Source organism: Aquila chrysaetos, chromosome 15, assembly GCF_900496995.4.
Source record: "Aquila chrysaetos chrysaetos chromosome 15, bAquChr1.4, whole genome shotgun sequence".
Classification (NCBI taxonomy): Eukaryota; Metazoa; Chordata; class Aves; order Accipitriformes; family Accipitridae; genus Aquila; species Aquila chrysaetos.
Genome location: NC_044018.1, coordinates 27,371,826 through 27,386,395, shown reverse-complemented (window position 1 = coordinate 27,386,395; position 14,570 = coordinate 27,371,826). Strand labels below are relative to the sequence as shown.

At 38.3% G+C, this 14,570-nt stretch overlaps 1 protein-coding gene across 15 annotated transcripts in view; it reads left to right on the top strand.

Moving 5' to 3' along the window:
- DST (dystonin) overlaps positions 1–13,053 on the top strand; it is a 314,486-nt gene extending 301,433 nt beyond the window's left edge. For 9 of the 15 annotated variants that reach the window (XM_041128914.1, XM_030037880.2, XM_030037878.2 and 6 more), the window contains 7 exons: positions 568–585; positions 3,657–3,774; positions 6,062–6,130; positions 6,897–7,093; positions 7,567–7,677; positions 10,481–10,604; positions 11,993–13,053. In XM_041128914.1, the coding sequence (XP_040984848.1) occupies positions 568–585; positions 3,657–3,774; positions 6,062–6,130; positions 6,897–7,093; positions 7,567–7,677; positions 10,481–10,604; positions 11,993–12,258 (903 nt within the window). In that variant the 3' untranslated portion in view covers positions 12,259–13,053. The remainder of the gene's footprint in view (positions 1–567; positions 586–3,656; positions 3,775–6,061; positions 6,131–6,896; positions 7,094–7,566; positions 7,678–10,480; positions 10,605–11,992) is intronic. The other 6 variants (XM_030037882.2, XM_030037881.2, XM_030037887.2 and 3 more) reach the window with 3 other exon arrangements.
- Positions 13,054–14,570: the final 1,517 nt, after the last annotated feature.

The window sequence follows — 14,570 nt, the reverse complement described above, 5'->3', positions numbered from 1 at the left end:
TCCTTAAAAGCCAATCTTTTTGCCTGGATACCTGAAGTGTTTAAACTGTAGCTGATTTTTCTATTAGTTTCATAAAAACAGTGGTATTTTCCTGTGGTATTGTGTTGTACTTTAAAAATCTTTTACCAAAGTGTATTCAATCACTTTTATCCTCCCTTGTCATTTTATTGGAGCATGCTATTCCTTCTGAAGAAGTACAAGAAACATGTTAAGATATCTGCAGAACGATTTTAGATCACAGAAGAATAAATACCACATTGTAGAGAAAGATCTGCTACCCCTAGATTCAATAACCGGAACAATTTGAGATGAAATATGCAATATTTGGCTAAGAGAGTTTACTAAGTACTTGTAGATGATTGTAAAAGACCACAAAGACAGCAGTAGGAAGGAAACAATGGCCTTGAATATTTTTCAGTATTCAATCTCCGGATGGTTAGCTACCTGCTCTGAAGTAGATACTTTATTTAGAATGTCTGATGTGTTAGTTTGCATGTGTTCTTGAGTCATATAGAGAATTTCCTGTAAACTAATCGTGTCTTTCTTCCATTTTTCATTTCTTATCAGTTCTTCCTGGGAAATCAGGTATAAACCAGTGGAATGTGTTATGAAGTTTCTTTTTTTCTGTTTTTTTTTGTTTTCCTAACACATAGTGATTTAAGCTTGCAATGTTCAGTCTTCTTGCCATCCTTTCATCTTCAGCTAATTCATTGCTGGTCAGCTGTGGTATTTCTTTAAATGCTATGGAACATTCCTTTGTCTCAGGATCCCTCTTCTTCAATCCCTCACCTGCGTTTTTGGCCATTTTCTTCATTAAGGAGATTACTTTTAAAGGAACCAGATAATGGTCAGCAGCAATCCCCATAGTAAAAAATCTTGAGCATTTAAACTGCGATTTTAGTATTACTATTATTTTCTCAGTTTTCAGTTTTATAGCAGAATGCTTCAGAATTCTATGTTGTATGTTTTTAGGCTATCAGATTGAAGGCTAATCACAGTAAACACAAATCCCAGTGTCATATCACTTATTTACTGCAAATTAGGCAAAAAATACTTTCATCCTCAGAAAAAAAAAAAATCCCTGTGCAATCAAGCAGACTGAGAGAATCTGGCTGATTGTTGGTATTTTATATACTAACACAGTGAATCATTAAATACATATTTTGGAAATAGGCAAATTAAACTTGCTGTTCCAGTTTAGACTGTTCCCTTTCCCAAAGTGTTTTCAAAGAGCTATGGCAGGTCTATAGTATATTGGAGCTGTGTTTGAGAATACTTTTTGTCATTTGAGTTATCAGTGAGTCATACCACAGTGGCACTGTACAGTGGTACAGAGAGGATACTCTTAACTGGTGCTCGCTTACTCCTGTGGTTCATGCTGATACACAGCTTCTTAAATTGTTAAATCATGCTTGCCCTTATAAGAATGGAAATACATTACACAAACTGGATACCATTAGTATCTTATTCATGCTCTTATAAAGGCAATAATATGTATAATCCATTCTGGGTATGCTGGTGTTAACAGCATTAGCCATTTTAAATCTAGAGATGTTGAAAATGTAGTTGCATTCTTATTTATTGGCAAAGCCTGTTGAAGTATAGAAGAAAGCACAAAGAGCAGTGGGTAATCTTACCACATACCTCAAGCAGCATACCTAAGTAATAATTTAAAATGTTTTCCACATATACAATAAGCCTCTATCTGAAAAGACTGTTTGAAATTCTGTTACTCCTCTTATCTGCCATCTGTACTCTTAGATCTGGGAAAAAAACAGTATTTTTTGAAAACATCTAACTCTTACTGGTGCAGAACAGCATCACAGTAAAAAGCACTTACAGCAAGTTGGCTGAGGCTTCTCCAGTGACAGTGACATTATATGGCTATTGTCAAGAACAGGCCTTTTTGTAGCTTAAACTAGACTTCCTTTATGTTTTTATCCCAGTGTTTTTACCTCTGATTACTTTAAACAATGGTAAACATTGTTCAAGGAAAGTTGGTATCCAGGCCATATCCGTTTTAAGAAGGAAATTGACTGTATTGCTATTAGGAAAAATGCCTTGATAGATACCTGCGTTATTCTCCAGAAGCCCCACTGTCTGAATTAACCACAGCATAGGCAGTTTCCAAAGTGTATCTGACCCTTGGTATAGCTGCCTAATGGAGTCTAACTGAAGAATTAAATTGGGATGGGGAAAAAAGAAAGAAAGAAAAAAGATAGGATCTTTAAAACCTCTAGAAAAAATTCACCTTAGAAACAAGCCAATGAAAATAAACTGCATCGATTTGGATGCCATTTCTCTTCTTAACTTTGATCTGCATATGTAAAATGGTTCTTTGTTCGGCACGTACTGAATGCATTATTAAAAAGTAATGCTCATGTGAATGTTCTTATATATAACAACAAATTTTATTATTGAATTAAGCAGCAAGCTTTACTTTTGTTTGGTTCCTAAAAGTAATATTCCTTTAAACTTACTCTCTCTTCTTGGCTTAAGTAGTACCAAACAACTGAAGTCATTTAACAAGTAGGGAGCACATTTGTGTGGTTTGCATTTAAAGCATTTCAGTCCCCTCACTGGAGCAAGTAGGTACAGTTGAACTATGGCCATCCTTCTCCAAGGGTCAAAGATTTTCCCAAAGAGGGGCAATTTGACTCCCATTGGTTTCAGTGAGCACTCTGCATGTTTGTGTGTGAAAGCACTACACTTGGCCTGATGATCTGATATCAAAATAAATATTTTAGTGGCCCTGGCTAAAAAGTACTGAATTCTTCTGGTTAGTTTTCATGAGATTGTGGGGTCAATGTTTCAGTCATGTTTTCTTTGATCCGGATTTGAATGGCGATACTGCATACAGGTTTTGTTATACAGGGTTCAAGAGCAAAACATAAGTTAGGCCTGGCCATCAGCCCAAAGGAAGAATGGGCTAGTACAAGATTTAGTATGAAACAGGTTTTTGTGTACCTTTGAGTTGTGAAGAACCTCGATGTGTAGACAGAGGAGTGACAGTTTATAACAAAGGACAGTAACGATAGCTATCAATCATTCATTGCTTCTTCAGTATTCCCTTCCCCATGTGCACCTCGCTGTTAGGTGAGCAGTGTCACTGCTATAACTGGAAATACCCCTGTAAATGAATCAATTGATAGAACTGTGCAATATTCGTAATACACTGAATTTCCAGCCCACGTACTGATCATTTAAAGCGATGCTGCCTTCCTTTCAGCTGATGTAATTAAAAACTAGGCTGTTGCAGAAGAGAGTTTGCTTACTATTTTAACAGTGAAGTAATGCAAATAGGTCTTCATTAATGTGCACAAACGCAGACTGTAACCAATTAAACAATATGTTACTAATTTTGCTTCCTTTATGAGCTCAGACACTTGAGAATCAAGCATAAAATTAAACCTGAGATTCTTTCTTACCATCCTGCCATCTCCTTTGGATTAATGCAGCGGCATCTGATTTGAAATCTTAACAGCTTTAATAATCTGCATAAATAAATCTGATTTTTTTAGCATTTACTAATTATTAAATATCAAAATAAACTTTTTAAGGTGTCTGATTTTTAACCTATTGGCATTGAACTGCATCTGAATGACTGAGAACCTCAGACTGTTGTTTGTTTGTTTGTTGTTTTTTTTTTACTGCAGTTTGGTGACTCTCAACAACTACGCCTTGTTCGTATCCTAAGAAGTACAGTCATGGTTCGTGTTGGAGGTGGCTGGATGGCGCTTGATGAGTTCTTAGTAAAAAATGATCCTTGCAGGGGTATGTAACACAACTGTTAAAATGGACATGCAGATAATTATTTGGATATAGTCACTGTTTATTGTCTCAAGATGGAGACTGAATTGTATAAAATGCCAGTTCTGTAAACATCATCTCACAAAATGTCATGTAATGATCTGTTTTTGTAAACTTTAAATCCCATGGTTAAGATCCTCTTCACTTGTACTGATGTATGTCTAGAATAACTGTGTTGTCTTCTGTGCAGTTCCTCCAGCGTTAGAGTGGTGTAATTAAGAATTGAACTGAGCCCAGATAAGAGTTTATGGCATGTAAACTGCATGTATGACTTTGCAGAAATAGCACACAGAAACTTCTCTCGGCAAGAGAGCAGTTTTAAGGCAATAAATCAAAATAAGGCAATTGAATTGAAGAGTAACAACAATGGAAAAAACTTTTCTGGCTAGTGGCTGCACCCAGGCTTTCAGGCTCTGCTTTTGTAGCCCTGTCTTTTCGTTGGCATCCTCCCCAGAACCACTTTGCAGGGCCCTGAGCCTTGTACCAAGCAATTGGAAAATGCTCTGGTCAGGAGGACTTTGTGCTCTGGGGAAGCAGGGAGAGCTCTATTGCCATGCCTTCCAGGGCATTGTATCAAATGCATTGTTTTGTCAGTACACAGCAACGTAATGAAAGCCTACTTCTGTAGTGGGAAAGTAGGCTCTGTCAAGCACCATTCTTGGAGGAACAGCTGGAGATAGGAAAGAAGCCATTTGTGAAGGGATTGGGAGACACAAGTCAAAAGTAGTCTGAGTAGTAAAATTGCAGAAAGTATAATAATGACTGTGTTGAGAGTGAGCTGGCATTCTGTAACTAGGTAATTCTATCCCATTAACTAGCAGCATTAAATTTACTGCGTTTTTACCTCTCGGGGGTTTTGTAGGATTGCAATCAATATTGTAATAGCGCAAGAACAGTACAAAAGAGTTCAGGAGAGGCAAGTGAGCTAGTGAAGACAGAGACATCAGCTGTCCTGGAGAACTTACTCCAGTGTCCGCTGTCTCACACAGCTTCTACTTTGGGACCAGGGTTTCTAAACATTTTGATACAGACCTTGAGAGGGTGGAGAGCTTGTATTTGTAGCAATTGTCATGCTAAGTCAAGGATGTTACATCCAAAAAGAAGCTACCACAAAACCCCGTAAGGACTGACAGTGTGCCACTAATGCCTAGAAACCTTTGTCTACAGGCTTAAAAGGTACCATGAAACTTCTTATCATAGTATCATAAAAGAGCTGTCATAACCTTGTAATGACATCTGAGTTTTTCAGCAGTATTAAAAATAGTCCTTTTGCTTACCAACATATTGCATATATTGTTTACTAAAGAAATGTAACAGTAATATTACATTTATTGGTGTTGGACCACAGGTCTAACTGAAAATTAACACCTGATTCTGCACCTGCTACTATAGGAAAGTCATTTATGCCTGCAGAACCATCCTTACTTTATAGCTTTCTACTCCTGTTCCTCAAAAGTGCATGGTAGTGGTAAATGAAATATGCCTCAAAATATCTGACTTCATTGAAGGGTTAACTTGATTAGTTTTGATGTATCCCAAACATTTTTCTCAGGCCTATTGACAGGTAGACACTTGCAATTCCAGTTGGGTTGATGCTGAGAGATACAGTACTTAAAAACTAAATAATCTATTGGAATTCCATATTACTATCCTCCAATTAAGAGTCCTCTGGAACTTTATCCCCTCTTCTTTAATAAACCGTTTATTCTGTGTATCTCTGTAGTGTTTTCTATAGTACTTTATCAGTTTTTCATGGGAAATACATGAGCAGATTAGTAAGTCAATATAGGGGGTCTAAAGGAATACCGATCGCTAAAATCATTGAGACACTGGACATTGTGCATTGGAACCTAATCCTAGTCTTGTTGAAGTCAGTGATGCAAAGTAGTCATGGATGTCAGTGGTGCAGGATCAGACTTTTCCTTAAGCACTTCACCTAGCAAATCTGCATTTCTGCCACGGGCTTCTCGTGTATTTGGATATATCACATTTCAAAGAACTGTTGTCATAAACAGCTTTAAAAGCATTGGACCTAGTTATATAAAATCATTGTAGCTTATATTACTTCTTTATGTCAGCAGATAAATAGCGTTACACAAGTATACTTGGGACTGCAGCTGAGTCTGTCCAAGCGCTGTTTCCTTTTGGCCTGGTGCTCCGAGTCTCTTGCATATGCAGCTGCTGTACTTGATTTCTTCTCCTGCTAACGATTTTCTTTAATGTGACCCATGTCCTGTGTCATTTTTTCTAGTTCATCATCATGGGAGTAAAATGTTACGTTCGGAATCAAACTCTTCAATTACCACTCAGCCTACTATAGGTTGGCAAACCCCTCTCTTTGTCTCCTTCTCCTCCTCTTTTCCTCTGTCTTCATTTCCTTCCCACTTTTTAAATATATATACTTTTAACAATATGCTTCACCCATCATATTAGCTTAATGTGTTCCTACACGGGCTGGTGCTTTGCAAGCTAATTTTTTTTGACACGCTTGAAGAGTGTTTCAAAAACAATTGTCATTCACACTGACACAGTTAAATGCTAACATGTCTTGGCATCTATTCTTGCAGAACATTCTCTCATATTTGTGTTTGTATGTGTGTGTGAGTGCTTAGCCACCAATTACCTCATCATAGTTTGGATTTTATGTTCATCACTGCATGTTGCCAGACTACATAACTTTGTAGTTTTGAATAAATATATTTGCTGCTTTCCTGTAATTTGTACTTAGCAATTTCGTCTGGAACATCCAAGCAAGTAGTATTTATTATGAGTAGCTGTAGAGTTAGCAAAACTGCTCATCAGGTTGTGTCTATGTATCAATAGTTGATTGATTAACAATGATTCAGCATGTTGAGCATTCCATTATCACGCCGACTTCCTTTGACAGTGGTTCATTCCTGCTGGCATAAAGTATTAGAATAAGTGAGTTCTGCACATAGCTCTTCTGTGTCCAAAATAAATGCATTACACATTAATGCATTTTATTTATTCTTAAAATCTGTTGGAGTTGGCATGGCAAAAATGACAATAAACAGCCTTGTGACGATTTTCATGTCTGACTAAATTAACACCTTTCTTTGCTGCAGCTAAAGGGAGGACAAATGTGGAGCTGCGTGAAAAGTTCATTTTGGCAGATGGTGCCAGTCAGAGCATGGCAGCTTTCCGACCAAGGGGCCGTAGATCACGACCCTCTTCAAGGGGTGCTTCTCCCAACAGATCTACTTCTCTGTCAAGTCAAGCTGGCCAGGCAGCTGCCCCGCAAGCAGTTGCTACAACTCCAAAGGTGAGGAGGAACATGCGAAACTGCACTGGTTAACAAATGGGTTATAGATTTCCCTGCCCCCCCCCCCCCCCCCAACAATATTTGTGCTTTCCCTAGTTGATATGGAAGAATTATCTCGATTTTATTTCATAGTCTGGGGAGGATCTCAGAAGTCTTTTCAGTGTATTTCCTCTACTGTTTGTTTGCGACACAGTAATAGAATTCTTTACGTCTAAGGTGCATGAACTGACTGGCAATTTGGGAATTGCTCTCAAAGAGCAATGAACCCCTCCATTTAGTTTTAAAAAAAAAAAAAAAAAAAAAAAAAAGTCCTGCCATCTCTTTGTTTCAGAACATTTGTCATAACTCTTTCTGCTTAGTTTTTATTTCTACTATGAGATTTGATCTCCCTGTGAAAGCCTGGGTATCCTTCTCCATGACATTGTTTTCCATCTACTGTCCTTCATGTTTTGACTTGCCATTGTTTCATACAGACACCCCATCATTTAACACGCAACTATGGTAAACCATGGTTGACAAACAGCAAAACATCAACTCCTTCTAAGCCACCAGAATCCTCAGATGATCGAGGGTCAGCTGCAGAGGTACAGTAAGGACAGAGATTCTAGTCTAATGACCTTCCTTCACTAAAACTGTCACTTCACTAACAGCCACTAGAGTTTCAGTGCTTCAGAGCTGCAACAACTTTTGCATATTAATGCATTGTCTTTTAGACCGTTGTCAAACTATTTCTCCCCCCCCCCCCCCCCCCCCCCCCAAGTCTTCTTTTTGATGTTCTGTTGTTATGGTTTTTGACTTTTAGGAAAATTCAGCCTCAATGAATTTATGTTTAAAGTGTAAATGGCTAATAAATCGTAACAGTATGCAATGAACTGGTTGAGCAAATGTGGAAAAGTTTTTTGGTTTGGTTTTTGTTTTTTTTTTTAAATAAAACAGTTCATATACTTCGAAGGTTTTTTCACTAAAGTTGTTTACTTTGAGTTTATAAAGTACTGTAATATTCATGAACTGCAGGAATGAGATTAATAAATCATGATCTCCAGTGCAAAACCACTAAATAAAGAAATACCCAATCACTGTGAAGAAGACGGCACAAAAGACTGACTGTGATATATAAATCTTTCCAACAACTGAAAGTTTTGTTTAGGGAGCTAGTGACCAATTGTTGCTCTAATAAGATAGCTATTTGATGACTTAACAGGAAACGAGCTTTGGTCTTATTTCCAGCCCATGACTTACATAGAAATTGCTAGTGTAGCAGTTAGGGTTGTGCCGGCAATTAAGCAGTATGATCAAAATTTGAATGGGTTGGAGCCAAAGTGTCTTCTCTAATGTCATTACAGTCACTGAAAAGATTGCAGCTGGATCAGGCTGCAAACTGACTTGTCACTTGTAGGAGTTACTGTTGCTCTGGGTTAGATAGAGGGCTTGGTGAGGGGAAGCTAGTGCTACCATCACCTCTGTTATATCTGCTTTTCACAAAGCTGCACTTTGATGCCTATTGCTATTTATGTGGCACCTTCTGGAGCTAAGTTTACATGACCTCGGCATGGCTTTGCTCAAAGATGCATAACAAACTTTTCACTCCCTCTTTCTGTGCAAGTGGGTGTGTTACTTGCATACTGCAAGCGTGTGTATGTATACAGCACTTCAAGTACATGGTGCTGTTGCTTAGAATGATTAACAATAGCACAAAGTTTAGTCAGTTGTCAGTTTCTAATATATTCTTGTAATTTTCTTTCATCTCTTAGCTGGTAACTGAATTGTAAGATTAATTGATGGTACTTTAAAGGGTTTATAGACATGGAAGGGTGTTGTTTTCATTTGAGTAACAATGAGGTGAAAGCAGTTGGCATTGATTTCAAATGGTGGCATTGTATTTCTCACCTGCTCTTACAACTGCCAGTGGTTTCAGTGAGTTTCTTTTATGTAAACTACCACGGTTTAAGATTATAAATGGAATGAGTAGGGTGGGGTAGGTTGCACTGAATTTCCGAGGCATTCTGCAGCATTTTCTGCCGAAGAGAGCGGTTATTTATTTTATATGTAGACTGCATTTGGGTTTAGGGCAAAACTGAAGAACAAGCTTGATGTCTTCTTGCACCAGTGATTCTATCCCAGCGCCTTGCCCAAAGTGCAGTAGCACTTTTGAAGAGTATTCCCTTTCTCCTTGTCCTCCCAAGCAGTCTCTGTGTAGCTGAGATTTCCAAGGTGTGGTTGGCTGGATGTTAAGCACTGGTACTTGGCTTTTAAGAGAGTTTTAACGTTGTGACCATGCCTGTCAGAGCCAGCAGATTGTCTACTCTGTAGCATCTCAGTGCTCTTTTGTTCAGATGTGCCAGAAGTGGTCCAAGCTGGCAGCTGCCGGACAGGCTCCTGCTGGGCCTCTGCTCAGTGCTTAGCTCTAGGCAGCTCCCAACGCACTCCTCTGGTTTTCTTGGTTTTCAGTACCTACCTAATTCTACCCCACCATGTATGGGGATCAAAGGTACAGAACACAGGATCCTGGATCCAGGCCACGCAATGTGCCGTATTCATCACTGCAGTGTTTGCTCTTCTTTTGGGATATTTGCTTAGCGTTTTTGTGTTGATTAAATGAATATGAATACTGTAGTTTTCCTCTTAATTGCATACACCTCCTATCTAGTATGTTACATGCATTTTGAGACTTGAGGATTTAATTCTTATGGCTTTGAAAGAAATCTTCCCATTTGGGGCAGGCTGTAAATCAAGACTCATTTTATTTCAGAAATGAGAAAGCAGGCAAGGTAAGACTGTGGAATAGAGACATTTCAGACAATATATTGATAACAAGAACTTTTTTAATTAGTCCTATGTATTTTTTCTGATTTTTTTTTTCTAGCAAAAGCTTTTGAAATTTGGTAGTTTTGTTTTGTCTTCAAAATATTTATAAAATTGAAACAAGTATGTTCACTACCTATAACCACAGTCAGAATGGTGGAAAGTCAAGCTATGCAGACATAAAACCTCAACTACTTGTCTCTGTTTAAGTCATGTACCATCAACTAATCTTACGTGCTTGGCTAATTATAAGAAGGTAGCATTTTTCTTTCTTTATATGCATTGAAATACACACAAAGAATGCTAAAATGTTAATGTCAAGCAGACTGCTGAAGTGATTTTTGTTGTTGTTGTTGTTGTTTTACATTTGGACTACTTCAAATACTAACTGCTAAATGAATGTTCAAAACTTCACATCATGAAAAATGTCCATAGTGACTCAAACCAGCATTTCAGATTCACAGTGAATGTTGTTATGATGATCATATTCTAAGCTATGTACTACCTAATACCAGACCTTATCTTCAGTAGTGACAATTGAAAAAAGTTTTTTTGGTTTGGGTTTTTTTTTTTTTTTTTGCATAGGGAACACCGATTCAAGGAAGTAAACTCAGACTGCCAGGATATCTATCAGGGAAGGGTTTCCACTCTGGAGAAGACAGTGGCATCCTGTCAACAGCAGCTACCAGGGTTAGAGCTCAGTTTGCAGGTAAGTGTCTTGATTTTAGAGCTTGATCTACCGCTTCCTTGGTTTTCCACCTGAACACTTATGGTCACATTAGGATGTGAGGGAGATGTCAGAAGAGTGGGAAGGATTGAAAGTCCTACTGTCTCCACATTAGTATTGCCAAGGGTGCACATAATCAGGGTAATGGTCCTCTGTTCACATGGTTGCACAGCAGGTGTGTTCAGGTCCGGATGTGCAAATTCATGACTGCAACCTTCTTGACAATCGTAGCTCTGATGTGTCTGCCTAAGGAACTAGGGAAGAAGTATTTACTTAAAAAGAAAGGGTTCAGTTCTTCCCAGTATTCAAGTTATGCTTAGCTGTGATGGAATAAAGGGGTCACTTAAATGGACAAGTTATGATTGAAAGAACAACTGCAGGGAGCAGCTGTAGATGACCTTACTAATGAAATATCCCATAGAGAATTTTAAAACAGTATACAAAAAAAGCAAGCAGTGAAGCTGTGCTTCTCCAGGATCCTTCTCCAGGATCCTCAGAGCAGCTCTGTATAAGGGAGAGGGCGAGATGGTTAGAACAGAAGACAGCTCTTCTGGCTTTGCCTCACATCTTAAGCTCTGCAGACCATACTGAGCAGTACTGGAAAATCCTGTTCAGAGAGTACATGTCTTTTATAGGTGCTTTGAAAAATGAGCCACCTAAAATTTCAGTTTCAACTTGGTGTTCTTCACCCATATAGGGAACCAGATGTGTCAAGATCAAAAATATTCAATAAGTAATTGGAAAATTACGAAAAACCACATTAATGATTTTCTGTATAAGATTCTTTGTTGCGGTTTTTTCTTCAAGGCAGGTTGTCTGGGCAGGCTTTCACTTTAGCGGGCTTACTGAGAGGTCATTTACTGGGCCCTTTGTTTGGGAGAATGTATACTCTGCCCTTGTTTACTTGCAGCTTTCAACTGTATGGTTTTGATTTTTAACAAAGAGGGGTATACATTTAAAAATTGGGATATTCATCTGCATCTCCAAGGTACATATATCGAGAAATCCTGAATATATGAAGATGCCAGATACTGAATTTTTTTCAATTCATAGCTGAGAAAATGGCAGGGGAAAGAAAGGCTCTGGCTGTTGAGTGAATAGATAATGCATGTCTAGTAAGTCAAGAAAAGCTGCCAGGATAATATATTTTTAATGAGATGTGCTAGTGACGAATTAACTATGTCTCAGCATTTGATCTCACATTTCCTTCTCTTTAGTGGGAGATATGGCATCCTCTAGCTTGCCTGACAGAGGTCTAAAATTTAGTTTGTGCAATGAGGAATTTTGGGGGTCGCCAAAGACCTAGGAAAGACCTGCACACCTTTTTCATCATTACCTCTAATACTGATGGGTATCTCCTCTCTTTATAGAAACCAGAAGAACTCCAAGCAGACCTGGAAGCCGAGCAGGAAGCAAGGCTGGCAGTAGGTCAAGTAGCCGCCGAGGCAGTGACGCATCTGACTTTGACATTTCAGAAATCCAGTCTGTATGCTCAGATATGTCAGAGACTGTTCCTGCTACAAGCAGACCGACACCCCGAGCAGGTTCTCGGCCAGGATCAGCCAAGCCTTCTAAAATTCCAACTCCTCAGAGAAGGCCACTAGCCAGCAAATTGGACAAGTCCTTGAAGAGATAATATGATTGGTTTCATAAAGGTCTTTCCTTTTGCATTAAGTATTTAAGTTCGTAAGATGTAAAATATTATGTAGAAATTACTGTGAAATATCGCAAGAGGTGGATTTTTAATTCTGCAGATGGCCTTATTTGTGTATTTGTCGTCTTATTTTATGTGTATAATTTTTGTCAGATTTGTTTTCGTTTATGCCATATCCTGTGGGAAGGGAGAAGAGTTTTAATGTAAACTAACAGTTGTACACAGTAATGTGTAGAAAGTACACTAAAAATAATTGCCGAATGTACAGTGTACTGAATGTACAGTAAGTCTCTGCAACCTCAATAAAATAGGCCTATCACTATGTCATTAGTTAACGGTAAAGGATACCTCATGATTTTTCTTGAAAAAAGAAAAAGAGAATACTAAAAAGCCAAAAGACACAATGACACATTTTGAGCTAATGAAACAAACACTAAAGGATGTACGTCAAAACTACTAAGGAATACGAACGCACATTCACAGTACCCTTATTTATACAGCATCTCTCGGAGAACTCACAGAGTTAATTAAGCACTCCCCAGTAATATGATACTCCAATACCTTGCAGCATTTCTGTGCCATTGCTTTCAATGAGGCCAGACATATTCTGGATATCCAAACTATTATTCTGTAAGAATATCAATATAAAGTGTATTCATGTAAATGTGAGGTTTTCTTTTGCTTGAGTGGATGGTAGCACTGTATCATTGAACTCATTTTGTATCAAAGCAATTTTGCTTGCAGAAAGCTCCAAAATAAACATGTCCCTTAACTTTATTTCTATTGTATTTCTTACTTCACAGGAAGATAATATTCCGTGTTATGTTTTAGGGCATATATAATTTCAGATGACCAATAATTACCATAGGCTTTAATGTAATTTCCCATTATCAGCAATCAGATTTTGGTTAGCTACTGTATTTGTTTAATAAAACACTAAATTGCACATGTCAGGTCATATGTAATTATTGTGTGTCAACAATTATTTTCTCCATATTAAACTGTGACACTTACATACCATGTATGAAAGGCATAAAGAGTAATTCTGTTGCTCTTTTTGTCAGTGAAATATTTTTGCCATTCATGGATTCTTTGAAAGGATTAATAATAGTTCATTTTCAGTGGAAAAAGGATGCAGCTTCAAATGGGAGAGCTGTAGAATGGCTGGGTAGATGCTGTAGTAAGTAGTGACAGAATCCCTAGACATGCAAAATGCTTTTTGATAACATCAGAAAGACTCAGGTAGAATTTGGCCAACGTGGCAGACCAAATAGTCTAAACCTGACCATTCATATACCAGAAAACGGTGTACCTTCAGTACAGGAATTGTAGGGGAAGACTCGTTTATGGTTGGTCCCTCAGCATGCTGAAAACGAAGCAGAAGCTCAGTTGATGACATGCACGTAATGGTGATATCTGCATTTGCTGCTAACACTGGCAGTATTACTAAGACGATGATTTCTGAGTTGTCACAAGAGCTTCCTACGGACTCACAAGTTGACTCACACAATTAGTTTATAAGAAACAGAAAAACAAAATAATCCTCAAAAGATAATTCAGTTGATCAAAATCCACTTGTGTCAGGATTTCCTCCAACACAGAGTTGTGCAAGGTTTTGTGGAAAGCAGACAGTAACCAGTCCTACTGCGGCTGATTTGGGAGTTAGCACACACATTTACTGAATACTAAAGCATCAGTCTCTGCTGCAGTGCTTTATCTTTCCATGTTTCACCTCTCCCGTGGCTGCTATTCATCCAGTGATTGCTTTCCTAGAACATTAAGATACATCAGGATGACTTCAGTGCTTTTTGGAAACCCACACCACCTTTGGATAGAGAAGTAGTCTACATCAACAGATGGTCACTGAGGCATCTCTACTTGTCTGCAGGAGAAAGAAAAAAGGATAGAGTTTAGGCACTTGCATGGACAACTTGGCTGTAGGAGGACATGGTGCCCAGTGTGACATTCTTCGCGCATTTTATAACCACGGGACTGATAGTGAAGGGGTAGGGATGGCAAATCTGAGTAACTCCTTTGCAAGAATGGGTACATAGTTCAGTTCCTTCTATCCCAAATGGACAGAGCAGCTCACTCCGCATGAGGTAGTGTTGGCACCTACCTGAAGCACCTTGTGTGTATATTGTGGTCTTAGCTTAAATGTATTTATAATGCTTTATTAATATTGCAACTGTATGGAATTTTCATGTTGCTATGTTGTAATTTTACAGAAATGCTAGAACTGTGACCAGCCTCTGAGAAACGCAATGTCAGCTAAAAGAATCCACTTAGTAGTG